General features: G+C 45.2%; 1 protein-coding gene across 11 annotated transcripts; it reads left to right on the plus strand.

The window, feature by feature from the left end:
- Positions 1-1,155: 1,155 nt before the first annotated feature.
- LOC140503926 (N-acetylglucosamine-1-phosphodiester alpha-N-acetylglucosaminidase-like) lies at positions 1,156-7,083 on the plus strand. Of its 11 annotated transcripts, none has more exons than XM_072608346.1 (6): positions 1,501-1,633; positions 1,837-2,140; positions 2,533-2,701; positions 2,890-3,152; positions 3,256-3,319; positions 4,560-5,500. In XM_072608346.1, exons 4-6 carry the CDS (start codon positions 2,972-2,974, stop codon positions 4,774-4,776), a joined length of 462 nt encoding a protein of 153 aa, XP_072464447.1. In that variant the 5' UTR covers positions 1,501-1,633; positions 1,837-2,140; positions 2,533-2,701; positions 2,890-2,971; the 3' UTR covers positions 4,777-5,500. The 11 variants fall into 11 exon arrangements, 10 of the variants coding, with proteins under 10 accessions (XP_072464484.1, XP_072464506.1, XP_072464447.1 ...); XR_011966923.1 differs by lacking the exon at positions 1,501-1,633 and adding an exon at positions 5,905-7,083 and having other exon boundaries at positions 2,042-2,140; positions 3,027-3,152; positions 4,560-5,004; XM_072608383.1 differs by lacking the exon at positions 2,533-2,701 and having other exon boundaries at positions 1,156-1,633; positions 1,837-2,093; positions 3,027-3,152.
- Positions 7,084-11,831: the final 4,748 nt, after the last annotated feature.

Raw genomic sequence — 11,831 nt, forward strand, 5'->3', positions numbered from 1 at the left:
AAATGCATGCTTGCCAAAAAGACTATTTTATGGAGAACTTGCATGGGGCAGGTGATCACATGGTGACCAGAAGAAACTTTACAAGGACACTCTCAAGGTCTCTCTCCAGAACTTTGGACTTCACTGTGCACCATGGGAGACACTGGCACAGGATCACTCAGCATGGTGTGCCCACATCAGAAAGGGCGCTGTGCTCTTTGAGCAAAGCAGAATTGGGACAGCACGAAGTAAACACAGGATGTCCAGATCTGGGATATCCCTCCCAATATTCACACGGACTATCTGTGCCCAACCTGTGGTGGAGCATTCTGAGCTCCTACTGGTCTGATCAGCCACAGTGGGACACACTGAAACTTCACTTTACAATGGTGATGTCATTTTAGTCCTCTTCCAAGACGAAGGACAACAACCAACCATGTATCTCGGAAAAAACAGAGGCACCAGGATCTCCCCCCGGTGGAGCAATGACTTTTCTCAATAAATGGCAACCATTAAACTACATCCCAGCTTCCAAAATTCTTATCCTGAATTGACAATCTTTTAGGAGAATTATAATACCTATAAAAAACCACAAAAGGGTGTGTGTCTGTGGGCATGTGTGTGTTTGTGTGTATATGTATGTGTGTGTTTATGTGTATCTGCATGTGTATGTGTGTGGGTGTATATGTGTGTCTGTGTCTGTCTGTGTGTCCGTGCGATGCCCCTTCACAGCCCCTTCCTACTCATCGTTCCCCACCCACGTGTCCCACAGACAACTTGCAGGCCGAGTTACCCCTACATCTTGAGGGCAGGGGACACAGTTGGGTTCCCCGGGGCTCGTGGGGGACGCGTGGACAGAACTTTACAGGGGAAATGACACGTGAGCTGAGGCTCAAAAAGAAGGCATTGGAAAAGCTGAGCAGCTGCAGGGATAGGGCAGGGGCACAGAGGGCGCGGCGGGAGGAAAGGCTCCAGCAAAAGCGCGGAGGCTGGAGGTGGGAAGCAGGTGGGCTCCTTCGGGAACAGCTGGTTAGGCCGGAAGGACGTGGGCAGAAGCCAGGAGGCGGGAAAGCCGCGTGGGGAGGGCGGTGCCGGCCCACGGGGGGGCGGGGCTGTCCCGAGATGACCTCGGGCCCCGCACGTCCCCTGCGTGACGCGGACGTCCGTTCCCGCGGCGCTTCCCGCGCTAGACTCGGGGCTCTCGGCGCCTCCGCGCCCGTCTGCCCCTTACAATACGAGCGGCCTGAGGCCGCGGACGGCTTGGGCCTTTTATCGCTCTGGTCTCCCTGGTGTCTAGCGCTGTTTAAAAATGCCTGTTGACCAGACAAGGACAGACCCACGGAGAGGTTTACTGACTGACTGACTGGCTGACCGAAGACACGTCACGCACTTGGAAACGTCCCAAATCCCACGCTGACTGACATCTCGCGAGATCTACGACAGAGGGCGGGGCGAGCCCGAGGCCGGCCCCGCCCCTCCAGACTTGAGAGAGGCTCCGGGCCGACGGGCCGGGAGTGATGTCACGTGGGCTCTGCTCACGTGACCGATGGCCAGCGTCCAGCATGGCGGCCTCCGTAGGTCGTTGGCGCCAGGCTCTCCTGGCGCTGCTGGGCTGGCTCCTGGCGGTGCCCCGGAGTCTCGGGCTGAGCACGGGGTGAGTGCCGTTACCCTGGGCCAGGGCGGGACCGGGTTCTCGGTATTTCCCGCTGGGGCCGCGGCCCCCTCCCACGCCGGCTTCCCCACGCGCGGCCCCCTCCCACGCCGGCTTCCCCGCGCGCGGCCCCCTCCCACGCCGGCCTCCCTGTCGGGGCTCCTCCGTCCCTGGGGCCCCTCCGTGACCCCGTCGTGTCCCCCCAGGGACTCCCTGAATGACGACCTGCTGCTTCCCTACCCCGGGCTTCGGCCGCGTCTGCCCCGGGACTGCCGGCCGGTCCGAAACGGGAGCCGTCCGCACGAGAGCTGGCCCCCGCGGCGCGCCCCGCTGCGCCCTGGCCGGGCTCCTTTAGGCTGCTCCTAGCCCGGCCCCACGTTGAACGTTCGGATACCTGCCCGTGCAAGCTCATTTGGCAAGTTTGTGACTGCGATGTCAGCTCGACGACCGGGGGACGTGACAGGTTCGGCTGGTTCTGTTTCTTGCACGTGGGCCGACCCAGTAACAAGGGTAGGCGGGATCCTGGGAGGGGCGGGAGTCTGGTCACCCCGGAGTTTTGCTGCCCTTCGTGGGGGAAGGCGGGGTGGGGTTGTCCTTCCTTTGCTTCATTCCCACCCAAACCATCGCTCTTTAGTATACCTGGGTTCTTGTCCTCGGGGCTGCCCCGACGTCTTTATGAAACGTCTTCTTCAGGGAACAGGTCCTCTGAAGCCTTGTCCATCTCCACCTTCTCCCACACTTCCAATGAATGATTCCTTCATATTCCCACTCGTTCCACCTCCAGACCTCATGCTACAGGATTACTCAACGAGAGAGGCAGGCCCTGGTGAATGAGATTGGCCTGAGTGGTAGAGGTTGGGTCACATGTGTTGTCAGTAGAACCCTGACTGATTACTTATCAGATAGGTGAGCAGACAGGAGAGCCTCCTGTGCCAAATGCCACTCCGAAGTGCCGGTGCCAGAATGGAGCTGGTTATGACCCTATTCAAGGAAACTGCACCTGCCTTCCAAGGAGATACCTGTGCTGAGGAAGGACTGCAGCCTCCAGCCTCTAGAAGCAAGAGAAATTGGGTAGGACCTAGAATAAGAGAATAGGGAAACCATAAGAGATACACCTGTGACAGTACTATAGAGCCTAGCGCTTAAACCTTCTGAGAGGCTGCTGAAAACTGGTTTAAAGAAATGAAGATGGAATGTGCTGACACCTAGCTCCATTCATTTCTGCCTAGTCTTCACTCTCCACCCTCCTCTCTCTATAGCAGTACTAGAACCCTGGAGTGTTTCTCTCAGCTCTGTTGTTTATTGACTTGGAGGATAAAGGAAGCAGCTTGGGATACAGACATGCAGAAAGGTGGTCTCTGTGCTGTGTCTTTACTCTCCTCCGCCCTCTCTTCAGTGTGTCCCTTGGGTTGGTACGGCCCAAGTTGCCAGCATGCTTGCATGTGTGAGAGCTCATGTCCCTATGACCCCAAGACTGGCTACTGCAACCTTACCTCCACTGTGCAGGACATCCTCTCCCAAGGTACAGCTTTCTTTAGAGAGTTGGAAGGGGAGGGTAATGATGGAGGGAAGGGCATTCTCCTCATGCCTCTCAACTTACCTTTGGGATGGGGGATATTTCACAGTTGGCCAGTGTCTTGCACCTTCCATGGTACGAAAAAGGAATGAAGAACACCTCTACTTCACCAAGTAGGTTGGCTTTTATTTCCTTTTTACTTGGTAAGACTGAGTCTCCATATCTTGCCAAAGCTGGAGGGATGAGGGTACTCACAGACCTGGGCTCACTTCCATTAGCACAGGAGCTTTGGCTTACTCCACTTACAACTTGGACTGGTTCACCCCTCTATAGGAAATATTGGAGCCCTCTACCCTCAGGGTACCTTAGTAATACTGAACTTAGAGTGGGTGTCTCATTGGCTTAGAACTCTGAAGCTCAGGAACTCTGTCAACTCCAGCCTTCCTAGTAGCTGGGAATAGAAATCTGCACCACCACACCTAGAAAGTGGATTGGCTTGTAGAAGTAGCTAGTGTGCAGTGGACAGAGCTGGCTTTCAGGTCATCATGTCCTAGTTTCAAGTTTGGTCTCTGACACATACTGGCTCTGTCCCTCTGGGTAAGGCACTTAATCTCTCAGTGTCCCAGGCAAGTAATAGTAGAGTAGATGCTGATCTACACTGGTGGAGGGCATTTTCTTACTGTGAGTTGCCTTTGTAGATGAAATCACAGGTCTGGTTCCAAAAGAGTTTACTGTGTAGAAGCAGTGGGTGAGTGGGCTCCTTCTCTGCCAATGCCCAGGCCTGAAAGTCCAGGGTGGTTGCAGCTGTGCACCACTGGGATCTCTAAGGAGGGTGGGGAGGAGGGAGAAGGAAGGTCTCATAGGTTGTATGTTTCCTCCTGACTCCTGACCAAGAACAGTCATTCCTTTCCCAGTGGGATGCCATAGGCCTGGGTGTAGGTGCCAGTGATTCTTCATCATGGCAAGAGCCCATGAGAATATGGCAGTGGAAAGAGGCCCAGCCCTGCAGGCAATGCCATGAGGTCCACTGATGACCCAGATTGTGGGACACCTCCATTCAGCTCTTTAAAATGAAAAGACTAGGAGGGGGCTGACTGTTTAAAGTGAGAGGCATCAATTTCCAAATTCCCTGGTGCATAGAACCTGATTGACAAGCCTGGCTCAGAAGGAGCTGGACCTAAGAGTGTTTTGTTTAGCAGTATAGGGAAGTAGGTTGCCTGCTTCAGAGGGGGACATTTGTAATTCTCTATGTGCCATGTCTGACTTAGGGACCCAGGAAGCAAAGTGGAACCCAGAGGCTTCAAGGCCAGCTCATCCTCTGTTTATATTTCACACTCTGGAGAAGGAAAATAAATGGAAGAAAGGGAGAGGAGCTCCTGTAACCATTGTCTTGATCTGTCTTCTTTTCCTTAGGACAGCCTGGCTATCTCTCACGTTGGCCCTGGGCCTCTTGCTGCTACTCAGTGCTGCTGCTAATGTGACTTTTGTCCTTGGCTCCAGAGCATCCAGGAGGCGCCTGGATGGAGAGTATGCTTACCACCCATTGCAGGAAATGAATGGGGAGCTGCAATCCCTTGAGAAAGAGCCACAAGGAGACCCCACCCTCAGCATTAAGGACTCAAAACAATGAGAAGTGGCCATTGTCCGTCCTGGAAAGTTAGTTCTGCTTGTGGGTTTTTCCAGGGAGAGCTGGTGTGGAGGAAACCTTGCTTAGACAGAAAAGGAGAATCAGAGAAAGACAACATATTGGGGTTTCACATCAAAGCCCGATCCCAGCCCTGTCCTTGGCCCCACTCCTTGGTCAGAGAAGCTGGGATACCTGTGCCTCAGTCTCCTAGCCTGCCTGCCTGCCTGCCCAGTAAGTGCCATGCTGCACCACAGCCCTCAGCCAGAGCAATAGTACACTCCCCCAGAAAGCTCTACCTCTCAGGGTAGGGCCTCTGGCCTCTTCCCCCTGCCTGTCTGTGTCTGCTTGTCCAGTGAGATGTCCATGTCTTCTGTGAGCATGTAGCAGTGCCAAAGGGACTTCAGCTATCCCAGGGAAAAGAGGAGCTGGAGAACTATTCTCATCATGATTTGACTCATGGTGAAATGAAACAGAATCCATTCCTAAAGTCCTAACTGTGGATGGAAAGGACAGCCAGCCTTTAAGGGCTAGTGGGAAACTTGCACATCTCAGCCTTCCTATGATTTATTCATTCCTGTGGGAAAATTGAGGCCATATTATGGCCTCTTTTATTGTCACTTTTATACAGACCACTTTTTTATGCTAATTGAAATTCTGGCCCCTGTGGTGAGTTGCGTTTTTGAAGACAGAGAATGTGCAGAATAAAATTGGTGTTTTTACATGAAAACCTATTTGTCCTTCCTTTCATTGATTACTATAGATTTAATTATTGATATTGAATAAATTGAGCTAATGGCGTATTTTCTTAGTCCTCAACTGCAGAGTTTTCAGTTCTTACACTGATGCCTTCAGATGGGGTTAGACCTGAAGCAAAACCTGATAGATGCTGTTCTGCTTGTGACAGGGTGTGGGGAGCATGTTGCCAAGTCCTATTAATTCCTCCAGAATCTTATACATGGTCCTTTTATTTTCTTATTTGCTAACACCGGCATGTATGTCTGATGTCACAATAGCAGTAGCTGAAATTTACTGGTGCTTTTAAGTTTACAAAGCTCATTACAAAGACCTCACGTTAGCCTCACAGCAGCCAGAGAAAGTAGATGTTATTAGTATTATTATTCTGTTTTACAGATGGGAGGAATAGAGGCAGAGAGAAGTGAAGTGATTTGCATGGAGTCACACAACCAGTAAATAATGAAGAGTGGATTTGACTTCTGGTCTTCCTGACTGTCTTGTAGAAGAACTCGTCATGGGTATTGGAGTTATAAAGGGCCTTGGGAATCATTAGTTCAGTCTGCATTTTGGAGCAGAGCCAAGATGGTGGAGTAAAGGCAGAAACTCACCTGAGCTCTTCCAAATTCCCCTGTAGACAACTTTAGTGCCTAAGATTGAATTCTAGAGTGGCAAAACCAACAGAAAACAATTTTCTAGTCCAAGACAATGTAGGAGGTTGGCAGAAAAGTCTGTCAAACCAGGTGGTAGTCAAGCTTAGAGCACAGTACAGGGTACTCTCCAGCAGTGTCAACAGCAGGCTTTGGAGATGGCTGCATGAGATGTAGCGACAGCTTTGGAAGCTTTCAGCACAGAGATGGTAAGTGGGTTGGACAAGTGGTCAGAGAAAGATTACAAGGGACTCTTTCCTGGTGCTGAATTCAGGACCCTGTTGCATTACACGTACACGCTTCCAGGATGTAGTCCCAGGGTGAAGAAAGCACTAGCACTTAAAGCTGTAGGGAGGAGGGGACCTGGCCACAGTTCCTGGGCCAACAGGAGTGCCAGCATTTGTGGCTGCAGGGGAACAAGATTTCTTTCTGGGTAGAAACCAGAGCATATGCCAGGAGAGCAGTGACCACACCTCTGCTTAGATCATACCATCTTGGAAGCACTGAAAACTTAGACCCCCACCTAGATTCTGCATGAAAATCTGAAACTTGGAACAGTTCTTCTTCCACTCCAAGAGCAGAGACCAACTTTAACATAAAAGCAAAAGCCTAGAAATAGGCTGGAAAAATGAGCAAACAACAAAAAAGAACCAGACCATAATAAGTTATTATGGTGACAGGAAAGATCAAGATGCAAGCTCAGAAGGAGAAAATTGTCAAAACTGCTATAAGCAAAGAGTCATAGACAAACGTGAAAGGGACACAAACCCAATTCCTGAAAAAGCTCCAAAGTAGTTTTAAAGATCAAATAAAAGAGGAAAAAAATAGGAAAAGTAATGAGAGTGAAGCAAGAAAATTTTGGAGAGACTCAAAAGCTTGGTAAAATAGGCACACACGAAAACATACTGAGGATTAACCCTTAAAAACAGAATTGATCAAATGATAAAAGAAGCACAAAAGTCCACTGAAGAGTACTCTTTAAAAATCAGAACTGGCCAAATAGAAAAAGAAATACAAATATTCACCGAAGAAATAAAAAGTAGATTTGGCCAAATTTGAAAAAAGAGGTACAAAAGTTCACTGAAGAAAATAATTCCTTAAAAATTAGAATTGGGTAAGTGGGAACTAATGACCATGAGACATCAAGAAACAGTAAAATGAAGTCAAACAAATGAAAAATATAGAAAAAAATGCGAACTATCTCATTGGAAAAACAACTGACCTGGGAAATAAATCAAGAAGAGATAATTTTGAACGTTTTTATTTAAAGTTTTGAGTTCCAAATTCTATCCCTTCCTGATACAGTAAGCAATCAGATATGTTACACATGTGCAATTATGTAAAACATTTCCATATTAGTTATTTTGTTTAAGAAGACTGGAATAAAAAAATGAAAGTGAAAGTAATATGCTTCCATCTGTATTCAAAGAAAATCAATTTTTTCTCTAGAGTGGGATAGTATGCTTCATTAGTCCTTTGGAGCTGTCTTGGATCATTGTATTGCTGAGAATAACTTAAAGCATTCACAGTTCTTCACTGAGCAATATTGCCGTTACTGGGTACATTGTTTTGGTTCTGTTTACTTCACTATGCATCAATTCATGTAAGTCCAGGTTTCTCTGAAATCATCCTGTATGTCATTTCTTATAGCACAATATTCCATTACAATTGTATACCACAGCTTGTTTAGCCATTTCCCAATTGTTGGGCATCCCTTTGATTTTCATTTCTTGGCCACCACAAAAAAGCTACTATAAATATTTTTGTAGAAATAGGACCTTTTCCCTTATTTTGGATGCCTTTGCGATAAAAACCTAGCAGTGGTATTGCTAGCTTAAAGGGTATGCACAGTTTTGTAGCCTTTTGGACATAGAAGTAGAAATAATTTAAGAATTATTGAACTACCTGAAAGCCATGATAAGAAATAGCATACATCATACTTCAAAAGTTATAAAGGAAAACTGCTCCACTATCTTAAATCCAGAGGGTAAAATAGAAATGGAAAACATCCACCATTTACCTCCTGAAAGAGATCCTAAAATGAAAACTCCCAGTCATATTGTAACTAAATTCCAGCACTTCTGGATCAAAGAAAAAAAAAAATGCTTCACGCAGCCAGAAAGAAACCATTCAAATACTGTGGAGCCATACTGAGGATCACATAAGGTTTAGCATCTTCCATGTTAAAGGAGTGGAGGGCTTGGAATATGGCATTTGGAAGGCAAAGGAGCTAGAATTACTACCAAGAACAACGTACTCAGCAAAACAGTCTAATCCATCAGGTGAAAAAATAGATATTTAATGAAATAGAGGGCTTTCAAGCATTCTTGATGAAAACGCCAGAGCTGAATAGAAAATTTGACCTTCAAATACAAGGCTCAAAAGCCCAAAAAGGTAAATGAAAGAGAAATCATAAGGTTGAACTGTTTACATTCCTATATAGGAAGAAGATACCAGAAACTTCTAAGCACTTTATTATTATTAGGGCATTTAGAAAGAGTGTATGTAAACAGAGGCATTGGTGTAAGTTGACTATGATAGAATGATGTAAAAAAAGGGTGGAAGAGACAGATGGGAGAAGGGGAAAAGAGGGGTAGAATGAGGGAAATCATCGCTCTGAAAAGAGGCACTAAAAAAAGCTTTTATATTAGAGGTGAAAATAGGGGTAGTGGGCAGTGCTTGAACCCTATTCGTTGGAATTGGCTCAAAGAAGGAATAACATGAACTCAGTTGAGTATAGAAATAACTTACTGAACAAGGAAGTAGGAGGGGTAGGGGATAAGAGCAGACAGGTGGGGGCTGATAAAAGGGAGGATAGATTAAAGGAGGCAGTGGTCAGAAGCAAAAAAGAGGAGGGACAGGGTAATAAGGGAGAGAGAAAAGGATAAATGGGGAAAAGAGGATGAAGGGAAACATGCAGTTAATAATTATAACTGAATGTGAATGGGATGCACTTACTCATCCATAAAATGCAAGTGGACAACAGAATGGATTAAAAACCAGAATCCAACGATATGTTGTTCACAAGAAAGACACTTGAAGTAGAAGCATACACAGAATTATATATATATATATATATATATATATATATTATATATTAAATTATTTTTAATAGAATAAAAGAAATATCACGAAATAATCTTTTTCAAAATATTCAAATGGCAGGGGTGGGAGGGAACAGGGATATTGTGGTCTCTGCTCCCGCAAATTTTGTCAGTACAGTATGCAGTATTTTTAGACAGTTATTTTTAGCATTCAGATTCAGGGGATGAGGAAAGAGTGTGGGTGAGGATGCAGGAAGAAAGAGCACTGGAGAATTCCAAATCCCTTTACAGCAAAAATCTGCATTAGCTAGAGTTTTCAAGCGAGTTTACATCTGCATAAGAGCCAATCAAGGATCTTTCTGTTCACATGAAATCTTCTTTCTCTATCCTACTGACCAGATATAAAATGAGTCCTGAAACAAATTGGTAAGTGGAAGTTTTGACTTTATCAAGCTGAAACCCGTCACTTGCATGTGAAGTACTTAGGTTGTTTCACTTGCTGTGTAGTTATTAGTAGTCTGATAAATATGTTCTTCTGGTTCGTACTCTTGGTAAAACCATAGATGTAGAGGTGGAAATGAGTGAACGAATGAATGAAGCATTTATTATGCACTTACATTGTCTTCAAGCCCTAGGAATACAAAATAGAACCCCTCCAGGCTCTGTGCCTTTGTATCAGCTACCCCCATGCCTCCCTCTTCACCCCTGCCTTGTAGAGCTCCTAGTTCAAATCTTATTTCAGGTATAACTTCCTAAACATGTCCTCTTCTGATCCTTTCAATTGTTAGTGCTCCACTGAAATAATTCATATGTATTTTGTGTTTACTTATACTTTCCCTCCCTTCAGCTCTTCCCTCCTCCCCGAGAAAGTAAGTTCCCTAAGGGCAGGGTCTGCTTTGTTTTTGTCTATTTACTCTCCCAGTACCTGGCACATAGACACTTAAGAAATGAAGGAATAACTTTAGACATCTTATAATCCAATCCCTTACATTTTATAATCCAATCCCTTATCCAATGAGTACTGACATCTACCTCCGTCCTTCCAACTTTTGCTATTGTTGACCTGAAAATTTGGTTAAAAGAGGCAAACAAGCTAGGTGATATATAAATTCATATTGTTTTATTCCCTTAAGGAGAGCAGATCCATGATCATGGAGCCAAAACTTAAATTTTGACTGTCTGATAAAAAAATAAGTCTTAAATACATTTTAGAACTATACGAACTCAGAATATCTGTCACTCAAATTTTTGATCTCCATATATGTTTAACCATACCATGAGAAAAGAAGTTTCTTAGCTGAATAAGTTTTAAATACAATAAGACGACAATTGACAAAGTGTCCATTGAAATTATCATCCCTGGATATCTGTATTTTCGCTGTATAGCATATGTTCATAGGATACCAGGATAAAAGAAGTCCCACTATTCAAGACAATGTCTGGTCCTAGGCATCCTGTCTTTTAGTGTTTACAAATAGGAGGAATATTCCTGGTCATCCTCATCTGGTCTTAAAGTTGCTGACACAGGAAAGGGCATTTTTAGAGCAAAGCAAAGAATGCCTGGTTGATTAGTTCAGGCTTTGGCCCTTATTGGGGTTCAACTGATCTTAAACGATTATCACCATTTATACCCCAAACTCCAACTGCAACTGAGACACAGCTCTATTCAACTTCCACTAATTCTGATGAATTGAAATCTTAGAAAGCTTGTGCTTAGTGCAACCAAGGGAAGCAGAGTCCATAACAGAGAAATCTTTCCTTAGAATTGTAAAGGATATGACAAAATTTTGCTCTCATTCATGGAAAACACATGTGATTCATCCAGTATCACTGAGGACATATTCTCATGGGAGAAATAAACATAACAATCTAGATTCCGTTAGGCAAATGCCATCAGTTGCTCAAGGGTTACTGGGCTCTTTTGTGGCCCTCTGATTCAAGAAATCTGGCTTTCCTGAGACAGATCTGTTTTTCTCACAATAACCACATTCACAAAATCTTTTTAATTCACGGATGTAGAGCCAGAAAAATCTTAGGGATTATTTAATTCAGCCCCCTCATTTTACAGAGGAACAAGCTGAGACCCAGAGGGATTAAGTGCTATTCTTGAGGCCACATAGGTACTAGAATTTAAGCCAACTCCTCCAGCACCAAATCTAATTGCTTTGACATATGGAAGTAGCTGGCTGGCCATTTTTGTTTTGTGTCATATGGCCCTTCCCCTCTCCCCCCAAGGAAGGATAAGGATGGGGAAAGAATGGATATAGTTTAGAAACCAGTATCTAGAGAAGTTCTGGAATCATCTATAGAAAACAGTACATATAGAATAAGTTCCTTTTCTGGAATAACTTAAGGTGAAACTTCCCAAAGGAGAGGAGATGTATTAGCTGACCTTGAAAAGACTCTTCTAGCTGTAACTTTCTGGAATCTAGTTCTTACATATTTAATACTTGCTGTGCCTGCTGAATACCATGGACAGCACATGAACACATATGACTTCTGCAGCACAGTCCGTAAGTGATAATGTAGATTGGAGACCTGCATCCACAGAAATTTATATATATGGCCTACATATATGGCCTTCCTTTAGTAACAGGGTTAATACTTGAATGTTCTATGTGTCACTGTGGAA

Source organism: Notamacropus eugenii, chromosome 1 (assembly GCF_028372415.1).
Source record: "Notamacropus eugenii isolate mMacEug1 chromosome 1, mMacEug1.pri_v2, whole genome shotgun sequence".
Taxonomy (NCBI): domain Eukaryota; kingdom Metazoa; phylum Chordata; class Mammalia; order Diprotodontia; family Macropodidae; genus Notamacropus; species Notamacropus eugenii.

Coding starts and splice junctions, on each gene's coding strand:
- LOC140503926 (XM_072608346.1), top strand. CDS start 2,972: ATGCAGAAAGGTGGTCTCTGTGCTGTGTCTTTACTCTCCTCCGCCCTC. Junction 3,153..3,255: donor GCAGGACATCCTCTCCCAAG/GTACAGCTTTCT, acceptor GATATTTCACAG/TTGGCCAGTGTCTTGCACCT. Junction 3,320..4,559: donor GAACACCTCTACTTCACCAA/GTAGGTTGGCTT, acceptor TCTTTTCCTTAG/GACAGCCTGGCTATCTCTCA.